The 24556-nt window shown below is 41.2% G+C and overlaps 1 protein-coding gene across 1 annotated transcript in view; it reads right to left on the bottom strand.

The window, feature by feature from the left end:
• The window catches only part of PCOLCE2 (procollagen C-endopeptidase enhancer 2), a 70243-nt gene that overhangs the window by 13367 nt on the left and 32320 nt on the right, over window positions 1–24556 (bottom strand). The window contains exons 3-5 of the mRNA XM_004419284.3: window positions 14042–14297; window positions 7934–8058; window positions 4342–4478 (exon numbers count right to left, since the gene is read on the bottom strand). Coding sequence (XP_004419341.1) covers window positions 4342–4478; window positions 7934–8058; window positions 14042–14297 — 518 coding nt within the window. The remainder of the gene's footprint in view (window positions 1–4341; window positions 4479–7933; window positions 8059–14041; window positions 14298–24556) is intronic.

The following is a 24556-nucleotide window of genomic DNA, read 5'->3' as shown; positions in this document are numbered from 1 at the left end:
GCCCCACCCAGAAGTACCTTGACTGTGGAAAAATATTTGTCTGGTAAAAGTATTAGTTGGTGGGCGGGCAGCAAAGCTACTCCAGGCAAACTCCTCAGAAGTGAGTGGTGCTCCACAGGCCCCTCCATCGCCTCCCTATCCCCCATCTTCATGGAGGCAACCACGACCCTGAATTTTGTGCTTATCCTTTCTTTCATCTATAGATTTACAAATATATAAGCATCACTAAACAATATATTGTATAGGTTTGCATGCTTTTAAACTTCATATAACTGAAAGGGTATGGTGTGTATTTTTCTATTTTTTTCACCCTCAATATTATAACTGTGAGATTCATCCACTGTTTTCACTGTATAGTGTATACTACAACACAATTTAATATTCTCTTGTTGATAAACATTGGGCTGTTTACTCTTTTCCCCCTCATTACAAACGAAATTGCTGAGAACATTCTTGTATATGTCTTGTGGTGCACATGGGCAAAAGTGTCTTTAGTGGGCTCACCAGGAGGGTAGGGTGTATGCTCTGTGCTAGATCATGGGATGCGTGCTGATTTTCAACTTTTTTAGATAACACCAAACTGATTTCCAAAGTGGCTGTACCAATTTACACTCTTTTCCAAGATTTATTCACTGTGCAGCTTTCTTCTTTGGGCAATGCCTTTTCATGTCTTTATCCATTTTTTTCTATTGAGTTGTTGTTTTTTCCTTATTAATTTTTAGGATTTCTTGATGTATTCTGGAACCTAGGTCTTTGTCAAATATGTGTTACAAATATCTGTTTCCGTTTTGTGCCTTCTCTTTTCCCTTCTCTTTAAGGCATATTTTGATGAGCAGGAATTCTCATTTAAGTCTCTCATTTAAGTTCCCAATCCATCTGTAGTTGATTTCTAATATCATCATGTGATATTAGCCATGAATAAAATTTCATTTTCCCCCATGAATAAAAATCGTCCTGCCTCATTTTTCAGTAGGGCCATCCTTTACCTGCTGACCTGCAGTTGTCTGTGATGTGCCCAATGTGCAGATATACTGGCCTCTCTTTGCTGTTTTCATTAGTCAATTTGTCTGTCTCCCTGTTAAAGCTACACTGTCTTAATTACAACGGCTTTGTGATATGGCTCCATCATGTAAGGCAAATCCTCCTGATAGGTTCTTCTCCTTCAGAATGGTCTTAGTTTTGCTCCACGCTTGCAATTCCAAGCACAATTTAGAATCAGACTGTCAGGATAATGGAAAACCAATTGCAATATTTTAAAGTGATACTGATTCTTCCCTTTCATGAGAATAGTATACAGCTCCATTGATTTAGGTCATTTAAAATATCTTTTAGTAAGGTTTTATAATTTTCTCTATTGAGGACTTGCACATGATTTGTTAGATTTATTCTTGAGTATTTTATAATTTTTGTTGCTTTTAAAATAATCTTTTTTGAACTATAAACTTTTTTATTCAAGCTATTTAAGAAAAGATATTCTTGAATAAATTGATGTTTCCAACAAATAAAAACATGAATCTACAAGTCACACTTTAATCTGGTAGTGTATAAAATTAAATTACAGTAGTCTCCCTTATCCATGGTTTTGCTTTCCATGGTTTCAGTTATCTGCAGCCAACCTCGGTCCAAAAGTATGAAATGGAAAATTCCAGAAATAAACAATTCATATGTTTAAAATTGCTTGCTGTTCTGAGTAGTGTGATGAAATCTTGTGCTGTCCTGCTCTGTCCTGCCTGGGACATGAACTATCCCTTGTCTAGTGTGTCCCTGCTGTATACGCTACCAGCCCGTTAGTCATTTAGTAGCCGTCTTGGTTATCAGATCAACTGTCTGGTATCGCAGTATATACCATGTGTTCAAGTCACCCTTATTTTACTTAATGATGCCCCAAAGCACAAGAGTTGTGATGTTGGCAATTCAGATACGCCCAAGAGAAGCGGTAAAGTGCTTCCTTTAAGGGAAAAGGTGAAAGTTCTCAACGTAATAAGGAAAGAAATATAACTGTATGCTGAGGTTGCTAAGATCTACAGTAACTTTTATTACAGTATTTGGTTACAATGGTTCTATTTTATTATTAGTTGTTGTTAATCTCTTACTGTGCCTAATTTATAAATTAAACTTTATCATAGATATATATATAGGGAAAAACATAGTACATACAGGGTTCAGTACTATCCACGGTTTCAGGCGCCCGCTGGAGGTCTTGGAACGTATCCCCCGTGGATAAGCGGGGACTACTGTAATAGGTTTTCTAAATTCAAACCAACCTTGAACTCCTGGTCATATAGAATATTTTAATACATTATTAGATTTGGGTTGCTAATATTTTTTCTTTTAGGATTTAGTGTTCATCACATTCATAAGTGAGATTAGTCTGTAATATTCTTTTCTTGTACTGTCCTTACCTCGTTTTGGTGTCAGTTTATACTAGCCTTATAAAATTAGTTGTGGAACAATTCCTATTTTTCTCTGGAAGAATCTGTGTAGTGTTGGAATTATCTGTTCCTCAAATATTTGTTACAACTCTTGGAGAAAAATGACCTGGGCCTGTTTTTTTTTCTCTCTTGACAGGAAGACTTTTAACTAATGATCCACTTTAACCATTATTTGGCAATTCTGGCTTCCTCTTTTTCCTGTGTCCATTTTTGCTTGAAAAAAAAATATATTTTTCTCCAGTTGTTGAATGCAGTGTTCTCTATTTATCCATTATACCGAGGCTGCTAACTGTTTTTCAAATCTTCTACATCTCAATTTTCCATCTTTCTGGTATTGATAGTTAATCTGCCAATTATTGAAAGAGATGTGTTAAAAATCTCCTACCATAACAGTGGACTTTGTAGATCTTTTATTTTTTATTTATTTTTTGCTTTATATATTTTTGATGTACACACAAGTTTACAATTATTATACCTTCCTGATAAATTGCACCTTTTATCAAAGCGCCTTTACAGATGTGTTAAGTGAAGGATCTTGAGAAGCGGAGAGTATCTTGCATTATTGGGTGGGCCCTAAATGTAGCCAAAACTGTGCTTAGAAGAGGGAACTCTGACCACAGGGGAGGAGAAGGCAATATGACAGAAGCAGATTGGAGTAATGTGCCTCAAAGATGGAGGGAGGGAGCCACAGCCAAGGAGTGCAAGCAGCCTCTAGAAGTTGAAAAAAGGCAAAGAAACTGCTTCTCCTCTCAGAGCTCCCAGAAGGGAACAGCCCTGCTGACACCCTGACTTTGGCCCATTGAAACTGATTTCAGACTTTTGACCTCTAGAACTATAAGAGAGTAAATGTGTTGTTTTAAGTCACTCAGTTTGTGGTAATTTGTTACATCAGCAATAGGAAAAAAATACAGAGGGACATCTTCTCTAGGAGCTTAGAAACGGGCCTTTCTCCATTACATTCATCTCTAAAGCCAAATTTGGGCACAAGAATGTTTAAATTATAACTAACTTGTATGTATTAAAAGATTCTTAATATTATCAAACTTAAGAAATATAAATGAATTGAAACTGAAAAATACCTTGCTTTTACTTAAATGTGTCTATGGGAAATCATAGAAATGCACGTAAAATCAAGAGATGCATATAATCTAATTATGTTTGAGCCACAAAGTAGAAAAGGGTAAATTGGCATAATGGCGACTTTGATGGCAAATGTAGTAATTTAAATCGCCACTCTTCCTGGCATTGTATGTGATGGTGTGAAATATCTTGCACCAAATGCAGTCACGTGTTGCACCAAAATACAGCATAGAGGAGTTAAGTAACTTGCCCAATGTCGCACAGCTAGTAAGTGGCAGAGCTCTTAGCTCCATAAATGTTGCTAAATAAGCACACGATGTCTTTAAGGCTCACCCGGCAAAAATCTGAGCAACAAAGTGAGAAGGAGGCACAAAGTCCCGAAGGTCCAGGACAGATCTCTGATCAGGTCAAATCATCTGGGTCTCTCACAAGCTTCCAGGTCTCCCTGTCTGGAGCCCCCATATTCAGCCCCCTAGTTTTTTCTCAGAATTTTCCCCCTTCCACTCTGATTCTTGAGCTCACCTTTGCAGGGCAGTGATGCATCCAGGGATCGGGCTCAGCATCTGCCCCTGGGGCATTACCAACTGCTTGTTTATCTATCTGGCCCCTGAGGCCTCTCTACACTCTGGTTAATGTCGACTCACTTTCTGGCTGGGCTGCTCTTTGTGTCGGTGCTGTGCCGGACTCCACTACTACCAAACCCAAGAATTTGTGAACAAAACAACAACAGCATAAAATCTTCCAGAAGATGAAATATAATCAGGCAATTTAATAAGAAACAAGTTCAGAGCTACTAAAATATTAATGAAATGAAACAGGTGCTACTTACGCAGGTGGACTGTCGCCACAATACTTTCCGATTCTCTTAGTGTCGTCGGCTTCCCCACCATTAAACACAGCCACGTAGTCATAGCGGCAGTAGTTGTCACGCTCAACATCAAACTTCTCAAACATTAATTCTATAAGCTTTAGTGAAAGCACAACAACAGAAGGGTCAAAGCAGCATTGCTGAATAACCTCAAACAGAATTCTTGCTCTCCCTATGTTTGTAGGGGACCATGATTTTCCTTTGTAAAAAATGTATTCATTCTGTTTAAATTATTATTTTCTTGTTGTTTTCATATTTCTTTTTTAGTTAACAAAATTGTGGTATTCTTTTGTTTTCATTTTTTTATTTTGCTGAGGAAGATTGACCTTGAGCTAACATCTGTGCCAATGTTCCTCTATTTTGTACGTGGGATGCCGCCACAGTATGGCCGCCGACGAGTGGTGTAGGTCCACACCTGGGAACCGAACCCGGGCTGCCAAAGCGGAGTGTGCAAACCTTAACCATTAGGCCAGGGGGCTAGCCCCTTGCTTTAATTTTTAATCATTCTAAAAGATCATCTCAACCCTAGATCAACCCTAGTTGAGGAGCTCTGTTCACTTACAGCTATGAAAGTATGAGAACTAAATAATCCTAGCAACCTACATTAAGACTGAAATTGGGGGGCCAGCCCGGTGGTGCAAGCGGTTAAGTTCACGTCCTCTGCTGCTGCGGCCCAGGGTTCACCAGTTCAGATCCTAGGCATGCACCGACACACCGGTGGCTTGTCAGGTCATGCTGTGGTGGCGTCCCATATAAAGTGGAGGAAGATGGGCACGGATGTTAGCCCAGGGCCAGTCTTCCTCAGCAAAAAGAGGAGAATTGGCAGATGTTAGCTCAGGGTGGATCTTCCTCACAAAAAAAAAAAAAGACTGAAACTGGGTATGTGTTGGAGTGGGAAGGGGGGCTATATACCAACTTCATTCTTCCCTAGAAGAAAACTAATAGAAATAAAAAATATTACTTAAGATGTTCCCTATACTAGTGTGTGTTGGGGTGTGGTGTACATGTAAATGTTTGGGTGGGTGAGATGGGTGGACAGAATTGTTCTGCTTTCAAGGGAAGGAGACTGACATTCCCATCACATATAAAGAAGCCAAACTCTTTAGGACCAGATGTTCAGGGAAGTGGGAATTGACTATGATGTCTTCTCAAAGTATGTTTTAAAAATGTGCCTTGAAGTATGTTTTAAAAATTTGACGTAATAGGCAATCATTCTCCTCACAAGCAGATTTTTCAAGAGTACCTCCAGTGTGTGAATCAGGAAATCTCACTGGGTTCATAAATACCCATGGCACCCAGACAGTTGGTCCCCACTCTTGCTGGGTGGCAGGTGGGCAGGCAACCCTCCCTGTGCTTACAGAAGGTAATGGGCGCTAATTCCTGTTAGGACAGGCACGTGGTTGTTAGCTAAAGAAGACTCAGACACAGTAATCTGAGTGAAGATGATGACAGCAACAGCATCCCAGAGACACAAAGGTAAACTTTTGCCTTGAACACAATTGCCACATATCTACATATTCACCCACCTTATAAAAAGTCACCAGTGATGGGTGAATAATGGCTATTCACACTTAACACTGCTTTAAATTATATTAAAATATTTCCTCTTCGGGTCCAGTAACTTCTCCCCAATTAGTAATAAAATGCTTTCCAAGTTATTAAAAAATTGGCTCAACTTTCTCTACTTAGAAATTGGTCACAAAACAACTTTTGGAGAGAAGATAAAAAATAAGTAAATAAATATGAGGACAAAGGGGAAGCTAGCTACGATAAAAAATGGAGGTAAGTGTTTAATAGAAGAAAATGCCCACAGACTGGTACAGACATTATTTAGGACTTAATTCTCCCATTATATTTCTCTCCCTTGGATGGAGCTTCCAGGGATTTCAGACATTACTACAATGATTAAAAACTCCATCAGCTAAAGGCAAAAATCACATTGATAAGATAAAACCCAAATTTAAATTTAAATAATCAAAAAGAACAATGAAAAAAAGATGCTAAATTGTAACCTGTGAGTATAATTAAGTTGAAATTATTTAGTCTAATATATTCACAAATGACATAGAGAGAAAAATGACCAATACGATCTTAAGAATTACATGATGGCTTAAATGTTTGAGAAATGTAATTTTTTAAATGTCATTTTAAACTATAAAATGTTCAACAGATTTATAGAATCTTTCATTATTAAATAAATGACCATATTTTTCTTCTTAAAAATAAAAGTGTGTTTTGGGATTATGATCAAAGTGTGTGTGTGTGTATGTGTGTGTTCAAATGGCTAACTTACTTGCAAGGTATATTTGCCTGAATAATTTTCCACTAAAAAATTAATATATGGCAAATAGTATTTGTGTCATACAAAAGATCAGTTTAGAAAATTTTTTTTTATTGGTGTCTTAATAGTTTATAACATTGTGAAATTTTGGTTGTACATTTTTGTTTGTCAATCACCATCTACATGTCTCCCTTCACCCCTTGTGCCCACCCCCCACCCCCTTTGCCCCTGGTAACCACAATACAGTTCTCTCTGACCATGTGTTGGTTTATATTCCACATATGAGTGAAATCATGTGGTGTTTGTCTTTCTCTTTCTGGCTCATTTCACTTAACCTAATACCCTCCAGGTCCATCCATGTTGTTGCAAATGGGACAATTTTGTCTTTTTTTTTGGCTGAGTAGTATTCCATTGTATATATATACCACATTTAGAAAAAAATTTTTTAAACAATATCATAATGCTCACCGTATAGTATTTGAATTAAAGTCTATAGTGTTTGTAATAATAATAATTTTTTAAAAGTTATTTGCAGAAGTCCATAAAGTAGGCTTGGTCTAATCTCATGCTAAGTTCTGTCCTGCAATTAATATCTGAAAGTGGTTCCCAGAAAGGGTAAACATTCATATAACCACAAACTAATAAACACTGGAACATTAGACTTTCTCTGTTGATTGTTTTAGGTCAATGAATAAAGTTATTTGTGGGGAACTTGCACACATTTTATTTTAAACAACAACCAAAAAACCCGCAAAGCAGACTAGCTTTCACATCAGATGCCCATTCGTTGTTCTTTGCTGAGACGACGTGGCACGCTCGCGCGGCTTTGTCAAAGGGGAGCGTTCAGCCTGTTTTTGACTTGGTGACCAGGATGGCTATTATCAGGACATAAGGGGTTTGCTGTGTGAGCAAATGGTAACCTGAAATGTACCCATGAGGGTTTTTTATTCTCCCACAGTTAGCCACTGCTGCTTATAACCACATGCTCATAACGTCTTCCACAGGGTTAAAGAATCTCAAGTGGGATTTGCTTACCATTTGTATTTCAAAACCTGTTTTGAAAACTGTAATTATATAATAGGACATTAAGTCCATGACTTTGCAAATCAAATAGTGCAAAGGCAATTTTAATCTGGGTCTTTGTATGAAGAAATACATGTGTCCAGCAGGGCCTTCCCTGCCCTGCATCCTTAGCTCTTGAGAGTCGGGCCTCTCACATTGTCCGGGCAATTCATACACGCATGCTTTCTTCATATTTTCAGGGAATCTCACCTGATTCTTTGGGGCTACAATGTGCCACACACAGGTGACTCCTGCAGGGTAATCGCGGTCTGGCCAGTTGGGGGTTGTAAAAGAGCCGGACGGTCTTTCAAGCAGTCCTCCACAATACTGATCCCCTACAGTTATTAAAAATGAAAAAAAATCCAAGTTCATATCCTGATATAGGCTATGGCAATGCAATCAAGTGGAAATTAGGAATGTGGACTATAAAGTGACAGTATAGTAAATAAAAGCAATGGGAGAAGCTCTTAAATTTTCTCTTAAGAAAATGATTATAGTCTCCTCTCCACACACACACACACACACACACACACACACACACACACTCTGAATGATCTCTATGTCACCTGACATATCACATTAGCACAAGAGAGTGAAGGAGTGGAGTTAGGGCCAGACCTTTTTTCCTTCCATTTTTTTGGACAAGACAAAACATTTGGGAATGCACTAATTTAGAAATCATGCATGGGCCGGCTCCGTGGCTTAGCGGTTAAGTGAGCGCGCTCTGATGCTGGCGGCCCGGGTTCGGATCCCGGGCAAGCCCCAAGGCGCCACTTCTCCGTCCAACGCGAGGCCGAGTCCCACGTGCAGCAACTAGAAGGATGTGAACCTATGACATACAACTATCTACTGGGGCTTTGGGGGGAAAAATGAATAAATAAAATCTTAAAAAAAAAAAAAAAAAAAAAAAGAAATCATGCAGGCTCAACAAATTATATAGATTTTAAGACTTTCAAGGCAAGGTATTTATTAATAAGGTTAAAATCCATGCCCAAGGACAAAATTTGAATTAGTTGGTATAGACAACTCTCATTAGTAGAAAACTTTATACACTATGTATCTTTAGTAATTTTTAAGAATAATTTTGTTTGTAAAAACAATACATGTTTATAAATTTTCTGCAATACAGAAAAGCATTAAAAAAGATGGGAGTGATTTCTAGATTGGGCTATACTGGGGAAGATCTCTCTTGGTCTGAGAAAAGTGACTGCTCCAGAAAAGAAGTCTCCTGACTAAGAGGCACAGGTGTCGTAGGGTGGCCGCTCCGTTCCTCTCAGCTAATTATGACCCTGGACTTGGGCTGGACATTGGCAGTTCTGCTCTGAGTGAAGTCAGAACAGAACCAAAACGACTCTCTCCCAGGCACCTCAGGAAAGGATGCCGCTGTTGCCAGGACCTGCTGGAGGCGCCCTCACACCAGACTGCTCAGAGCCCTCAGGGTTATGACAGATGGCCCAGACGCTGTGCTTCTTCAGCCAGCATCCCTCTGCTGCCCTCTGTCCAAAGCTTGTGGCCCCTCTCTCATCTGCACACTGAGATGACCTTGTGTAGGTGATGAGACCATCCCCCTTACCTTTCCTCTACTTTCCCACCCCAGACCCATACCTTACACAGAGGTCAGATTCAGCAGTGCTGGAGAGCTCTCCCTTTATGCACAAATCTCATTCTTTCACTAGGAGCTTCTAGAAGTTTCCCCAGAACTAAACTCAGCAGCACTTCTGACTGTTAGGACATTAAGATGGAGGTTTTAGTTTCACACTTAGTTTTCAAGAGGGTATTCTGTAATGTCAGATTCCTGCCCTGTACCAATATTAGCCTCTCTTCTCTGTGACTGAACTGGATTTCTTGGACTGCCTAGACTCCTAATAAAGCTATTTCTTCCTTGGTGAAAAATAAATTAAAATTAAATTTGGGGTAAAATCACCCCAGATCCCACCACCTAAAACTAATCACAATTAATGTTTGACAAACATCATTTCAGACACCTCTATGCATATGTACTAACAGGTTGACAGAAATGGTTTTAGAAAGATATTTTAATACAAATTCTAAATTGAATTTTACTTGATTTTATTTTATTTTTTAATAATTTTATTTATTTATTTTTCCCCCCAAAGCCCCAGTAGATAGTTGTATGTCATAGCTGCACATCCTTCTAGCTGCCATATGTGGGACGCAGCCTCAGCGTGGCCAGAGAAGCGGTGCGTCGGTGCGCACCCGGGATCCGAACCCAGGCCGCCAGCGGCGGAGCGCGCGCACTTAACCGCTAAGCCACGGGGCCGGCCCTACTTGATTTTAACTAACAAAGAAAAACTGAATTGAAACTAAAGGAATTAATATACTTTAATGAAATATTTCTTTGACACAGAAGATAATCATTCTTAAAAGAAATCTCTAAATTTAAGAAAACATATTATAAAAATTGAGGTTGGAATAATCTCTAAAACTTTATTTATAGAAAACTTCAAGCATATACAAAGTAGATAGAAAAATATAGCAAACTTCTATGCATCCATCACCCAGTTTCAAAAATTATCATCATTCTACTATTCTTCTTATCAATACCACTATCCAACTCCCACCACCTGCATCATCATCATTATTATTATTTTATAGGTTTTGGGAGATAAATTCATATACTTTGAAATGCATAAATCTTAGCTGTAAAAATTTGAAAAATGGATATAGCCATGCAAGCCACACTCCTATGATGATATAGAATCCATTTCCCACAAAATTTCTATATCCCTTGCCAATCAATCTGCTGACTCTCCACACCACTTTTCTGAAAAATTCCACCTTCGTTTTATTCTAGGGCTTCATATAGATGGAATCTTATAGTGTGTACTCCTCTGTGTCTGACTTCTCTTGCTTAGTGTAAAGTCTGAGATTCATTCACGTTGCTGTGTGTAGTGGTACTTTGTTGCTTTACATTGCTGAGTAGTATTCCAGTGTGTGGAAACACCACCACTTGCTCATCCCCTCTCCCACTGATATCATTTGGGTTGTTTCCAGTTTGGGCTATTGTGAACAAAGCCACTAGGAACATTTCGTACAAATCTCTCTGTGGACATGTATTTTCATTGCTCTTGCACAAATACCCAGGAACGCAGTTACTGGGCCAAGAGTAGAGTAGATGTTTAACTTCATAAAAACTCTCAAAATTTCCCCTCAAGTGGCTGTAGCATTTTATACCTCTCAAAGGATGAGCACTTTGGTGGCATCACGTCCTTGTCACCATTTAGTGTTGTTAGTTTTTTGAGCCAACCTGGTGGGTGTGTAATGGTATCTCATTGTGGTTTTAATTTGCATTTCCCTGTTAACTAATGATACTGAGCAGTTTTCCATGTACTTATTAGTCATTCAAATATCTTCCTTTGTGAAGTATCTGTTCAAGTGTTTGCCCATTTTTATATTTATTGGGATCGTTATCTTTTTATTGTTCAGTTCTATGAGTTCTTTGTATATTCTGAATACAAGTCTTTTATCAGATATTTTTTGCAAATATTTTTCTCCCGTTTTGTGGGTTACCTATTCATCTTTGTAACAACATCTTCTTATAAGCATTAGTTTTAATTTTAACGAAGTTTGCATGGTACATATTTCTCCATCCTTTTATATTCTACCTATTTTGCCTTTATATTTTAAGTGCTTTCTTGTAGACAACATATAGTTTGGCTCCGCTTTTTAACCCATTCTAATAATTACTGTCTCCTAATTGGAGTATTTAATCCTTTACATTTAATGTATTTATTGATATGCTTGGATTTAGAGTGCCGATTACTCTTTTGTTCTGTTTGTCTCACCTTTCTTTTGTTCCATCTGTTCTTCCTTTCCTGCCTTCTTTGGGTTAGTTGAATAATTTTAGTTTTCTATTTTAATCTTTTGGCTTTTAGCTATAACTCTTGCATTTTCAATGGGTTCTCTACGGATAACAATATGCATCTTTAAGTTACCACAATCTATGTAGAGATAATATTGCATTTATTCACGTGTTGTACATGTGTGTGTGTATAGGCAACAGTATAGTTCCATTTGCCTCTCCATCCTTTGTTCTATTATTGTCATATGTGTCACACATATATTACGCATTCCAAATACAGCGTTAACATTGCTTTGTTTCGTCTTGAACAGTCACATGTAAAAAAACTAAGAGAAGAAAAGAAAATAATATATAGTCTTGTATATTTACCATTTCCAGTGGCCTCCAATCCTTCCATTACCTTTGTGTTACCCTGTGGGGCCATTTCCCTTCAACTTGAGAAACTTCCTTCAATATTTCTTGTGATGCAGGTATTTATCTGAAAATGTCTTTATTTCACTCTCATTTTTAAAGACTACCTATAGAACTTCGGGTTGACAGTTTTATTCCACCACTTTAAAAATGCTATTCCACTGCCCTCTGGCCTCCGTTGTTTCTGATTAAAAGAAAGCCATCATTCGTACCATCGTTCCCCTGTATGTAATTTGGTTTTTATCTGATTGACTTTAACATTTTGTCTTTATCTTTAGATTTCTGTAATTTAATTATGATGTGCCTAGGTGTGGTTTCCTTGTTATTTATCTTGTTTGGGGTTTGTTGACCCTCTTGGCTCTAAAGATTTTATTTATTTATTTTTTTCCCCCCAAAGCCCCAGTAGATAGTTGTATGTCATAGCTGCACATCCTTCTAGTTGCTGTATGTGGGACGCGGCCTCAGCATGGCCGGAGAAGCGGTGCGTCGGTGCATGCCTGGGATCCGAACCCGGGCCGCCAGCAGCGGAGCGCGCGCACTTAAGCGCTAAGCCACGGGGCCGGCCCCTCTTGGCTCTATAAATTGATGTTCTTCACTAAATTTGGGGAGTTTCAAGCCATTATTTCTTCAGATACTTTTTCTGCACTATTATCACTCTCTTCTTCTGGGATACAAATTGCACTCATGTTAGACCACTTGATATTATCTCACTGTCTCTGAGGCTCCTTTCTTTAACCTTTTCCTCCTGGTCTTCATATTGGATCATTTCTATTCAAATACACCACGCGTTTCTTCTACCATCTCCAATCTGCTTGTGAGCCCATCAGGTAAATTTTAAAACTTCAGATTCTCTATCTTCTCATTCTAGAATTAATATTTTATTCTTTTTTTTTAATAGTTTCTGTTCCTTTTCTGAGAGTCTCAATCTATTTATTTATTACACATATATTTCCCTTTAAGTCCTTAAACATATTTATAATAGCTGCTTTAAGATGCTTGTCTGCTAATTGCCGTATCTGAGTTATCTTGGGGTCAGTTTTTATTGACTGCTTTTTTTCTTGAATATGGACACACTTTTCTGGTTTAATCACATGACTGGATACTGGACATTATGAATGATACATTACAGAGACTCTAGATTCTGTTGTGTTTCTATGAAAAATGATTTTTGTTCTAACAGGCATTTAACTTGGCTAGATTCAAGCTCAAACTCTATCTCCCTGGCAGTGGGTAGCAGCTGTAATCTCTGTTCAGTTCTTTCATCTTCCAGCTGATGCTTTTATACCAGGCCAAGTGGGCTCTCCTCCACATATGTAGAGTTGCTGTCAGCCAAAGATTTGGGTGGATTTTATATGTATATTTTGTACCTCAATTACTCTGTAGCTCCCAGCCAGGATTTCCTCCCAAATATTCTGGCTGCTCTGACAGTCCCAGATTCTGTCCTCTGACATCTCAAACCAGTAATGCTGCACTGCAGCCCAAGGCAAGAGCAGATTAGGCAGTGCTCTCAGGCAAAAGGCTGCAAACTTAACAGATCTTGCCCACTGCAGTTATCCTCCGAGGGTACAGGTTTCTACTCTTGGGAGCTCACATGTACTGATATGAAAATATCTCAACACATAGTGTTAAGTGAAAAGAAAAAGTTGTGAAACAATATGAATGTATGATCCCACATATATTTTTAAAAAGCTATTGCAAAAGTACCTACATATAAGTAAGTGTACATAGAAGGTATGGGAATCACCAGCCACGGCTCCTTCTGAGAGGGGACTACAATCGGGTGAAGGGGTGTGTTTCTACATCTGTATTGTATATATGTATGCAAGCTTCACATTTTTACTCCATGAATTTCTATATTTGAATTTTTATAATATATATTGGCTTAAAAAAAGACTAACTCTTTTAATGGTCTCTTGGTGGTATGGTGACATTTATTAGCTCTCTGTTTGAGAAGAACTGTTCTTAAACTCAGATTAAAGGAGTAAATACAGATCAAGTGCCTAGAACAGTGCCTGCACATAGTGGGCATTCAGTAACTGTGAGTCATCATTATTGCTGTTATTGCCGTTATGTGGGAACGATACCTCTTTCGTTTGGTTCAGCGGCAGAGAACGTGGCCATGAAGCCATTCCCAGCTGTGTTCGCATCAGAGATCATCTGCACCATCATCTTGTTACCACTGGACACAAGGGCTCCAGGCCGGAACGTGCCGCAGAAGCGCCCAATGCGCTGGCCATTGGCGTGGCCGTTGTACACATCCACAAAGTCATAGCGGCACAGGTTGTCACTCTCGAGGTCTATGAATCGGAAATTAAGAACTACCACTTTTCCCTCGGGAACCTGCCGAGAAAAGGGCCAGTAGGAAACTGTGTCATGAAAACAACTTCTGAGGCCTTCACATCTAGCCAGTTACCAAAATGAGCAGATACACGTATAATAATGCCCAAGATGATGCTTTCTTTTTTTTCTGAGGAAGATCGGCCCTGAGCTAACATCTGCCAATCTTCCTCTTTTTGCTGAGGAAGACTGGCCCTGGGCTAACATCCATGCCCATCTTCCTCTACTTTATATGGGGCGCCGCCACAGCATGGCCTGACAAGCGGTGCGTTGGTGCGCATCCAGGATCCGAACCAGCGAACCCCGGGCCGCTGGATCCGAACCGGCGAACCCCGGGCTGCGGCAGCAGAGCGCGTGCACTTAACTGCTTGCGCCACCGGGCCAGCCCCAAGATGATGTTTTTTCTTCCCTCAAATCTGAACTAAGCCAGAGAAGGTTTTTTAACATAACGCATTCCTAATAAAATCCAAGTATTCATTCTCTTTTGACAAATCCCAAAATTCTCTAGGGCACACAATTTTATTCTTTAAGAGTCTATCTCAACAAAGTTGAAAATATTGGATTAGTCTTATTGATAAGTCATTGTTTACAAAGAATACCAGTCCTGATTGGACCTTAGCACAGATTTGCAAATTCTAAAACACCAGGGCACCCAGGGATATTGTTGGCAAAGAAACCTTTGAAATGTCATTTCTCACAAATAATACAATAGGACAATCTCAACATATAGAATGTTTCTATGAAGTTCAAACTGAAAGGATTATTTGGCAATTGTGCAGTTAATTACAGATAATTCACTTTGGGTCCTGAAAAATCCAGATCAATCATCTATACTGATTACATTAACTGAGTAATTGTTGAATTGTCTCTTCTCGAAGTCACTGAGTTTTCATTTCTTTGTTTTCCAGGTGAAAACCTTATATACCAGGCAGCCGTGACACATAATGCACTGATGAAAAAGATAAGTTTTCATTTTCTCATAAGACTTTCTTCACCATAATTTCCTCCATGTAATCCTTATGATGCTTCCCTCCTTATTCTCTGATTAGGTAGAAAAAAAATGGCTACCAAAGCATTTGGCAGGATTCTCACAAAAGCCCCATTTCTTTCCCAGTTCACACCATCTTTTAATTTCTTCATTCAAGTTGTTTAGTCAGAAAGTTTCGATCAGATTTGTGTCACCTTTTCAACTAGATGAGGTCCCCACTGAATAGCGTTAAGAATTTCATTCTATAAAAACTTACAGATGACAAAGGTCAATGATTTAAAAAAAAAAAAAACAACAAAACCACTGGTTGTTTTATACTCATCTTAATTAACTATCTCAGACTCAAGGGTCAAAAATGCTTTAACATAAATATGGCTTTCCCACGGTGCTGAGTTCAGTGCCATGAATGTTGTTTTTCCTATGATAACACGAAGTGTTTCAGTGCTATTTGCCTTTTGTGTCAAACACATACACACCTCATGGTATGTGGAGTAGTGGTATGTGGACACCGTAGTGGAGTAGTCACAAGAAGGGGGATATTTTGGCTTTGCCCTGGTTGCATTCTAACTGCTAGGAGCTTATCATAATGGTGTGAACATCAGAAGCTCCAAAGCCACAGCCTAAGAAGCTGATAGCACAAAACACAATTTCATTTTTAAACATTCTCACCGAGGTAGCTGTTGTAGAACTTCCTTGTTTTTTGTTTTGCTTTGTTGCATGCGATCTGTATCCCACCCATGGTCAGAAAATTATCAAAACGTGCTGCCACATCTGTAACCTTAAATATAAGCAAGCTCTCTATGAATCACTGAAAAATCCCCAGCCAGGAAAAACACTTTGAACTAAATTAATTTAATTTGGATTGTCCCTGCATGAATAATGACTATTTGTGTAAATGTATAGATAAACTGTATGGAGGGTAATTCAAAGCTGACACTCATCCACCACAGAGTGAGTATAGATGAAAAAGGGAAGGGGTCTAAGGATAGAACCGTGGGCACTCCAATGTCATCAGGTCTTCAAGATGAGGTCAAACCGCCACAAAGACTGAGTTAGTAAGCAGGAGGCAACCAGAGGGTGTGCCCAGAAGCCAAGTGAAGAGAGTGTGTCAAGGAGGAAAGACTGGTCAGCTGAGTGAAGTGCTGCTGCTGAGTCGAGGAAGATGAGGACTGAGAAATGACCACTGGGTTTAGCAACCAGAGGTCACTGGTGACGCTGCCAAAGCTGTTTTGGTGGAGCAGTAGGGACAAAGCCCGATAAGAGAAGGATCAGGAGAAAATGGTGTGAGAGGAACTAGTGGTAATGAATACAGACCATCTTTTCAAGGAGTTTTGCTGGAAAGATGAACAGTCATATGGAGATAGCTGGAAGGGGATGTGGGATCAAGACAGGGTTTTTAAATTGGGCTATACCAAAGCATGTTTGCATGTCATTGGGAATAACTCCACAGAGAGAGCAAAACTGATAAGTAGGAGAGAGGGAGAATTGCTGGAGGGTGTCACTGAGCAGGCAAGGGGAGATTTGCCCTAAGGCACAGATGGAAGGGGCAGCCTTAGATAGGAGCACGGACAGTTCTGCCCACTGAGAGGAGGGAAGGCAGAGGCAGGTAGGTTAGTAGATGAGATCGTGAAAGCATACGAAACTTCTCTTTCGATTGATTTTCAGTTCTTAGTGAAACAGGAAACAAGGTCGTCAGCATCAAGGGTGGATGTGAGAGGAGCTATTGGGAGTTTGAGAAGAGAGGAGAAGGTGTTTAAATGGATTAGGGAAGTATAGCAGGACTGTCAGGAGTGCTGAGGGCCCACTTGAAGTAAATGAATTAAAAGTGAGTCCTCTCTGCATGGTTGTGTTTTTTTTCCCCAGCTACATTCAGCTTCCTGGGTGGAGGTGCAGAGCAGGCAGAGAGTTGGATTAAGCAGTGAGGGGTGGGAGGCCAGGGGGACTGGGATGGTGTTTGCCAAGTGAGGACTATGGAGGGAGAGAGGGCCAAGAGAGTTGAGGAAGTAGGCAAGGGAACGACCGTATGATGGGCCATGGAATCCAAGCTGGGTAAGGAAAGAAATCAGGACTCAGTGGGGGTGAGCACAGTAACAACTCAGATTGTGGTGGAGGCAAGAATAATGACAACGGAAGTGGGTGGCTGAGGAACAATGGAGGATAAGCTCATTAGAGGAGAGAAGGGTAAAGACTCAAGAGCATCATCCACGTGGATACTGAAATTACTATGAATTATGACAAGGAAGAATGTTGAAGACAGTGACAGCGAGCCCGGAGCTAAAATTTACAAGAAACGAGGAGATGGTCCGGGGGTCTTTAGATGACTGCAACAAGGAGGGCATGGAGGGCACAATCTTGTCTCATCGTAAGTTCTCAGTTCTTTGACGCTAAGAAGACTCTGTTGACTCCTTCCTGTAGTCAGGCTGTTGAGAGGGAATACAGGCCTTGGATGTCCACTCCCAATGGGATAAACCATTCTTTCTCAGAAGTTCTTTACTTGGTCCCATTGCAATGAAAACTTGAAGCTTCTCTGAGCACGAGACACAAATGTGTTCAGCAATAGAAACTGGCTTTATATCACTGCCATTTTGAACACATGTTGATCCCAACAACCCTGGCAAAAAAACCCTTTTGAAGGAAGGATGCAGAGGAGATCTGTATCAGTTGTGGGTCTACTGTAACCAGAGACACAGGCCATCTTGCACTGAAGGCCAAAGAGAAATTCTATTGCAAGTGAGACGCATACTGCAGCAAACCCCTTCACCACAACACAACAGTTCTTCATATTTATGGGTAATCAAGATTGTCTGATGCCCTGTGATGTGAACTTTGCTAAGAGTTCCTGAATTGTCCTTCTATAGGACATTAGAAAGCATAGTCTCTGAAGATGACCCTTCCACTTGAAGAAGCTACAATCTGCATCCTTGGATTTTTCTTTGTTAAGGATACAAAAAAAGATACAGAAAAATATACATACAGTAATATAACAAACACCTGGATACCAACCATGCAAAATCGATGATTGTTAACATTTTATCAACACAATTTTAAAGTCTCTTTTAATAAAATAAATAAAAATTTTCAGATAAAATGAGGCTTCCTTTGTTCCCATTCCAGGCCTCATTTCTCCCTCCTTTCTCAGACGCAACCACTGTCACAGATTTGTGGGTTCCCTTCTGTACCATTCCAAATACTTATACATATATCCAGGTAAAATACATAGTTATGTTTTTGTGGCTGTTTTAAAAATTAATGAAAATGGAATAATGCTGTACACATCAATCTACAACCTGGGCATCCTTGAATTTTCTAGATAAGGAAGAAGAGAAAGGGGAGAAATAAAAATAAAAATAAAAACACACAGGGCCGTCACAACCTATTCCTTCTGCCTAGAACCCTTCCCCACTTCTGCCCTTCGCTCACCCAAGCTTAGGGTCTCAGTTTCAAGGTCACCTCTTCCTGGAGGCGCTCCAAGCCCCGCACTCCTCCTGCCAAGATGGGCTCTGCCCAGTTAGCAGCCCACCCCTCCAGTCTTTGAGCATGGGATGGCTCAACCCACTTACTGCCTCCCTGTCTGAAAGACAGCTCTAGGAGGCAAGGATTCCCCCCGCCTCGTTCACTGCTGCATCCCCAGCCTCTGGACAGTGTGTGGCTCCTAGCAGACGTGCATCATAAATATTTGTTAAATGAATGAATCCCTCAGGTGCTACATGGAACACCAGCTTCTTTGCACAAACCCTGGACAAGGCACCTACTGGGTGGCTCCACCTCCAGCTCTTGCATTCTAATAACTCCCAGCCCATCTGGCAGGAGAGCTCCACAAGGCTGCTCTCCTTTCTAAATCATTCATAACCAAAAAAAAAAAAAAAAAAGAAAGACATGTATCTTTAGGAAACTTTATATTTCAAATCTCCTGTAAATACTAACACTTAATGCAGAAACTCAATTAAGATGCTCTTTTGGTAGCAAATTAGACAAAGCTATACTGTTTTGTGAGATGAAATTGACCAGGGGATTCATTATCCGCCTGTAGAAAAATAATTCTGTGTTTGTGTTTTTTCCAATCAACAGCCGAGTCCAATGTGGGTCAAAGTCCAGAGCTGCAACAATGAACTTAGCTCACCCCACAGCCCCTGGGATGTCCTTACTGTCACAGGCAAATGTGCCAAGTGTCTTGACGCCTGCAGGAGCTGCTGCCAGAGAATGAACGGGGGTGGGGGCGGGGGCCGGGAGGGTGGACACACCTGGGACTGCGTTTTCAACTGATGGTTTGCATTTTTAGGATACTAGTAGCAAAATGCAAGTGAGGCAAGCTTCTTTGTTTTTGTACAGAGAAGATTTCTGTAGCAATGGTGATGCTCCTTTGTGCCTGCAGCTTTTCTTCCCCCTAACACATCATTTACTACTTTGAACAAAAAGATCTGTTTCTGCAGCACGTCTGATTTTTTAAAAAAGCCATCGTTTGAATCTTCTAAGATTTCCTCTTCCACAAACAGACCTTTGGGAAAGTGTGTTCTAAAATGCAGGCCACGTTTTATTTACATAAAGTAGAAGAGGCACGGCAGCCCAGTGTCATCTCGCATACAGCCCCAGCCGTAATCCAGAGAAACCTATGTGCAAATTAGGTACGAATATTTGACTATATTTCAAGAGGGGGATAAACCAGAAGCTTACAAGACCTTATTTCTGTATATGGTGTGTATATTTAAATACTCTTCTTTTTAAAGAGGAAATCTTATCAACATTTAGGAAAGAAAACATACATTTTGATTAGTGGAAATAACAACTGATGTTTTGACCTTTTTTTTTTTTCGGTTGGGGATTTCACCAAAAAAACCTTTACACCCTCCTGTGTGGGAGGAGGGAGGAAATCCCAGCCACCTCAAGCCCAGCCCAGCGGCACCCGTGGAGATGGGGCTACACTCTCTGCTGAAAACTGTCCAAAAACTCCTCCACTGCACATAGAATAAAACCCTCACTGTACCTATAGTCACACACTTAGGTAGTGTGTATCAGGGGCCAGGTGTTTTTCCAAGCACTTTACACATATTATTTCATTTAATCCCTTATAGCAACCCTATGAAATGGATGTTATTAGCCTAGTTTTACAGTTTTCAGGTGAGGAAACTGAGGCACAGAGAGGTTAAGGCCCTGCATGAGATGGCCTCTGGCCTCATCTTGCCCTCTCATACAACAATTTGGCTGTTCAAGGAACACTCCAAGCTGGTTTTCCACCTCCAGGCCTTTGCACAGTCTGGTCCCTCTGCTTGGCACACTCTCCTCCCTGATGTTCACGTGTCTGCCCGTCCCATCATTTAGGTCTCAGCTCACATGTCACTGCTCTAGAGAGGCCTATGCTGAGCCCTTCGCTGCTTTAGATCATGTCGATCACATAACCATGGTATTTCTTTATAGATGATTTATCATCTGTCTCCACCAGAAAGTGAGACCCAGAGATCAGAGCTTGTCCAATGCCTGGCTATTACAGAGGTTCAAAAAGTAGTTATTGAATATGTGGACAGAGTTTTGGGACCCCTCTCCCTGGTCTAACAGGTGAATCTAGCAAGCAAACTGCATAGGCTTTAAGTCAGTACAGTAACATCCATGCTGTCCTGTGAAGCAGCCGTGCAGGCCATCCTCAGCCTGTGCCAAATGACCTGGCAACCCTACGTCTCATGACTGAAGACGCCAGGTGGACAGATGCACTACAGGAAGAGATAAAGGGTACCTCGCCCTCACATCTCCCAGCTGCATTTCTTAGAGACTGAGGGAATAATTAATGACTCTGGTCCTTGCCTCCCTCCACACATAGATAACATCAGCATCTCTGAACTTGTTTGATGTATAACCGAGAAATTCTTATTTATGTTACCTTTAGTGTATAATCTAGAGAAAAGCCCAGATGTACTCTGTCCCTTTTTTTTGAAATCTAGTTGTAAGTTTTTTTTCTTTTGCTCTTCCCTGCACGTACACTGTTTTGTGAAAGAGACATAAGCTGCACTTAACCTCACGCCCCTTGGAGTTCCATCAGAGTGCTCTGCTGAACTGTTTCCCGGGGTTCCAATTCCTCATGTTGATTATTGAATAAACTCCTTCTCTAATGTCACCTAGGCTGTTTATTTCAGTCGACGAATAAATGACTGGGATCTTATAATCTTAATTAAAAAAATCCAGCACAGGCCACAACGCCTGTGACTAGCATGTACATTCACACAAGAGCGTAAGCCCTCTTACAGGAACAAGGCCAGCAGCACTAGGCACCCTCATGGGAAGGAAGAAACAGCCCAGAGTGGTATGATGACTCACCTAAAGCCACCAGCGAGTCAGCGGCAGAGCCCAGGTCTCCTGATTCTATCCCACTGTGTATTCCACGGCCTGACGACGGCAGAGACTGGGAATGCTCACCAATGTCGCTTCCCACCCCTGGGCACACAGGAAGTCAACATTTCCCAGCCTCCCTTGCAGGTAGGCTGGGGCCATGTGACCGGGTCCTGGTCAGCAGTCTGTAGGTGGAAATGATGTACCCATCTCCAGGCCTAGCCATAAAGTGTCCGGTGCAATCCTTTTGGGTTCTCTTCTTGCTCTAGGGAGGGGATTCAATGGAGGAAACAGGAAGGTTCTAGGAGACAGCAGAGCCACACAGGAGCTAATGCTCGAAGGAGAGCTGCCCGGGATAGCTAACCAACTGCACAGGCCTGTGAAGCGAGCAAGAAATAACCATGTGTTGTGTTAGGCTGCTGAGATTCGGGGGGGTTGTTTGTTACAGCAGCTTTGCACTGTGTGTTAATTACCCTGATTAACAACTGGACAGTGACATTCACCAGTTGTCCTTACCCAGCAGCTCTGTGACAGGCAACTGCGAAGACATCTTTGCTGTTTTTAGTGCTTTTAAGTTCTACAGAATCAACAGTGTAATATGGCCACCAAAACAGCAGACACAATCTCAGGCTGTGTGAACAGCAGGGGAAGCGACGGCGAATTGGAGCAATCACGGAAGTGAGCAAATTCAGCATCACTGAGGTACATGCTGTAATTTCAATGTTCCCTGCAGAAGTATAAGTAGTACCTCGAGCCCCACTATCATGACCCCTGACTCCTTTCTCGGTGGAGGTCAGCTGGGGTGAGAAGGCACTCAGCAGCCATGAGGACTTCTTGAGCTGAGAGAAGAAAACTTGGATACAAAATGAACAAGAGGCTGGGCTTCAGGGCGTGTCTCTTTTGCAAACACTGCCTCGGGTGAAGAAGAAAATGTCTGAGGGGAGATGGTGGCTGTAATGGGCCATTCAGCACTGCGAGGGTTACTGAACTCAAGTCTGCCAAGAGACGACACAGATGGGAAGAACGACACAGATGGGAAGAACGTAAAGGAACAACAAAGCAGAACACCGAGCTAAAGGAACTCTGAGGAAATTACAGCCAGGATGGGGAGCCAGGAGCCAGGATGTGGAGACAGGCAACTGTGCAAAGAGCTGCTGGTTTAGGTTTTGCTTGGGGGAGGAGATAAGGTAAATTTAAACACAGAGTATTCCTTTTCACAGATGTGCATCTTCTGGTTTTCCTGTGGCTAATGATGTCACTAGGATCCTGTGGATGTGGGCGATGGCAAATCTTCTGAGCAAGTTATGCATTCATTAACTTCTTTGAGAACTGGAAATTCACTGCTTAATTTTTCATTAAACATGAGTTGTCTTTTTAGGTGTTTGTTCCTGAAAGGGTTTACTGCAATAAAAAAGCATTACCAAACAATAAAATTTGAAAAAGTACTACCAACAATAAGATAAAGAGCTATAGATTTATACCAAGTAATAAATAACAAAACCACTCGAGCAAGAGCACTCAGACTATTCTACAGCAGGACAGCTCAGCCTCCAAGACGTATTTCATGTGCAATGAACCTATACTTCCCATGTTGCCCACTGAACCAGCCAGCTGGTATCCTGGTGTCTTCGTGTGTCTCACTGGCCACAGCACCAACCACAGCGCTGGCTCCACATGGCTGAAGGGAGCAGCAGCAGTGAATACTCGTCCCCTCACCACCCAAGACTGGGAAAAGCCCAAGCCGTTTCATGTGTTCAGTGTGTGTCCTGAATGCTGTTCTTGAAAGGGGTTAGTTGTGTCAGGAAAAGAGAGCGGGGTTCTCACTGGTGGTCATTCACATTAACCACCACGTGTTGGAGAGAGAACTCCGGGCCAGCATATGTGTGTGATACACTTCTAGACAAGATCACGGCAGAAGATGGACGTACAAAGTGAAGCTCTACCAAACCCAGCCTGGATTATTTTAAAGCAACTATTAGGATCAATATTTCTTGTAAAACAATGAAAAATCCGTGAGAAATGGTAAATCATCTGAGATGCCCTGAGTGAAATGTACTTATCGGAAACGTCCAGGACAAATGAGGACATATGGCCACCCTGGCTTTCGGGCACCTGCCTCTCCTCTAAAGTCTGAAGCTGCCCCACTGCATCCCAAAAACCAGAGGTTGACTAAATGAATAGCTGCTGAATGTGAAAAGGATGAAAGAATAAAAGAATGGCTTCCTGGTCCCTGTAGAATGAAGTCCAAACTCCTTAGAATAACGTGTAAGGCCCGCCCCAGCCTACATTCTGGTCACATCTCCCCAGCCCTTCGTATCTTGGGTACAAATCTACCCATCCTCAGAGATGACTAGCCCTTTCCCTTTCCCACCTCTACGAGATCACATGTGCATTCCCTGCAGGGAGTCCTCTCTCCCGTCTCAGACTATTGACTGCCACCCCGATTTCAAAGTCTGGGCCAAAAGCACCTTCTCTAGGAACCCACCACCCTCCCACTCCTCGACCAATGTCCAGTCTAAGGGGGACATTATCTTCCCTCTTCTAACACCCAGATCCCACTGTTCTCCCCTCTCTTTTGGTTTAGCATCTACATGGCACACAGGGTCTCACAAGGTCTGGGGTGTGTTCTCTGCCTCACAGTGGACTGTGAACCTTCACAGGCAGGACTGTTCCATTCTGATTCATCTGTGTCTGAGTATCTGAACCCACATGCAGCTGGGGGCCAGATGTCAAAAACGTGCAATGAAGGTGAGGATGGAGGAAGGGAAAAGTTTTCTATCTTCATTTCAGATATTTTAGTCTCAGATCTCTGAATACTTTTAGGATTTCCTACGCCATTTGATTACTTGTTCTGCAAATCAACAAGTATTCATTAAATACCAGCTGCTGGCACAGCAACATACATCCAGCTAGGACAAAACATAAACTCCAAGGGCCCACGTGACCCAGAACCTGGCAG

Source organism: Ceratotherium simum, chromosome 5, assembly GCF_057802395.1.
Source record: "Ceratotherium simum simum isolate JZ-2026a chromosome 5, ASM5780239v1, whole genome shotgun sequence".
Lineage (NCBI taxonomy): Eukaryota > Metazoa > Chordata > Mammalia > Perissodactyla > Rhinocerotidae > Ceratotherium > Ceratotherium simum.
The sequence above is the reverse complement of the archived record's forward strand: the minus strand, read 5'-3'. Positions and strand labels throughout refer to the sequence as shown.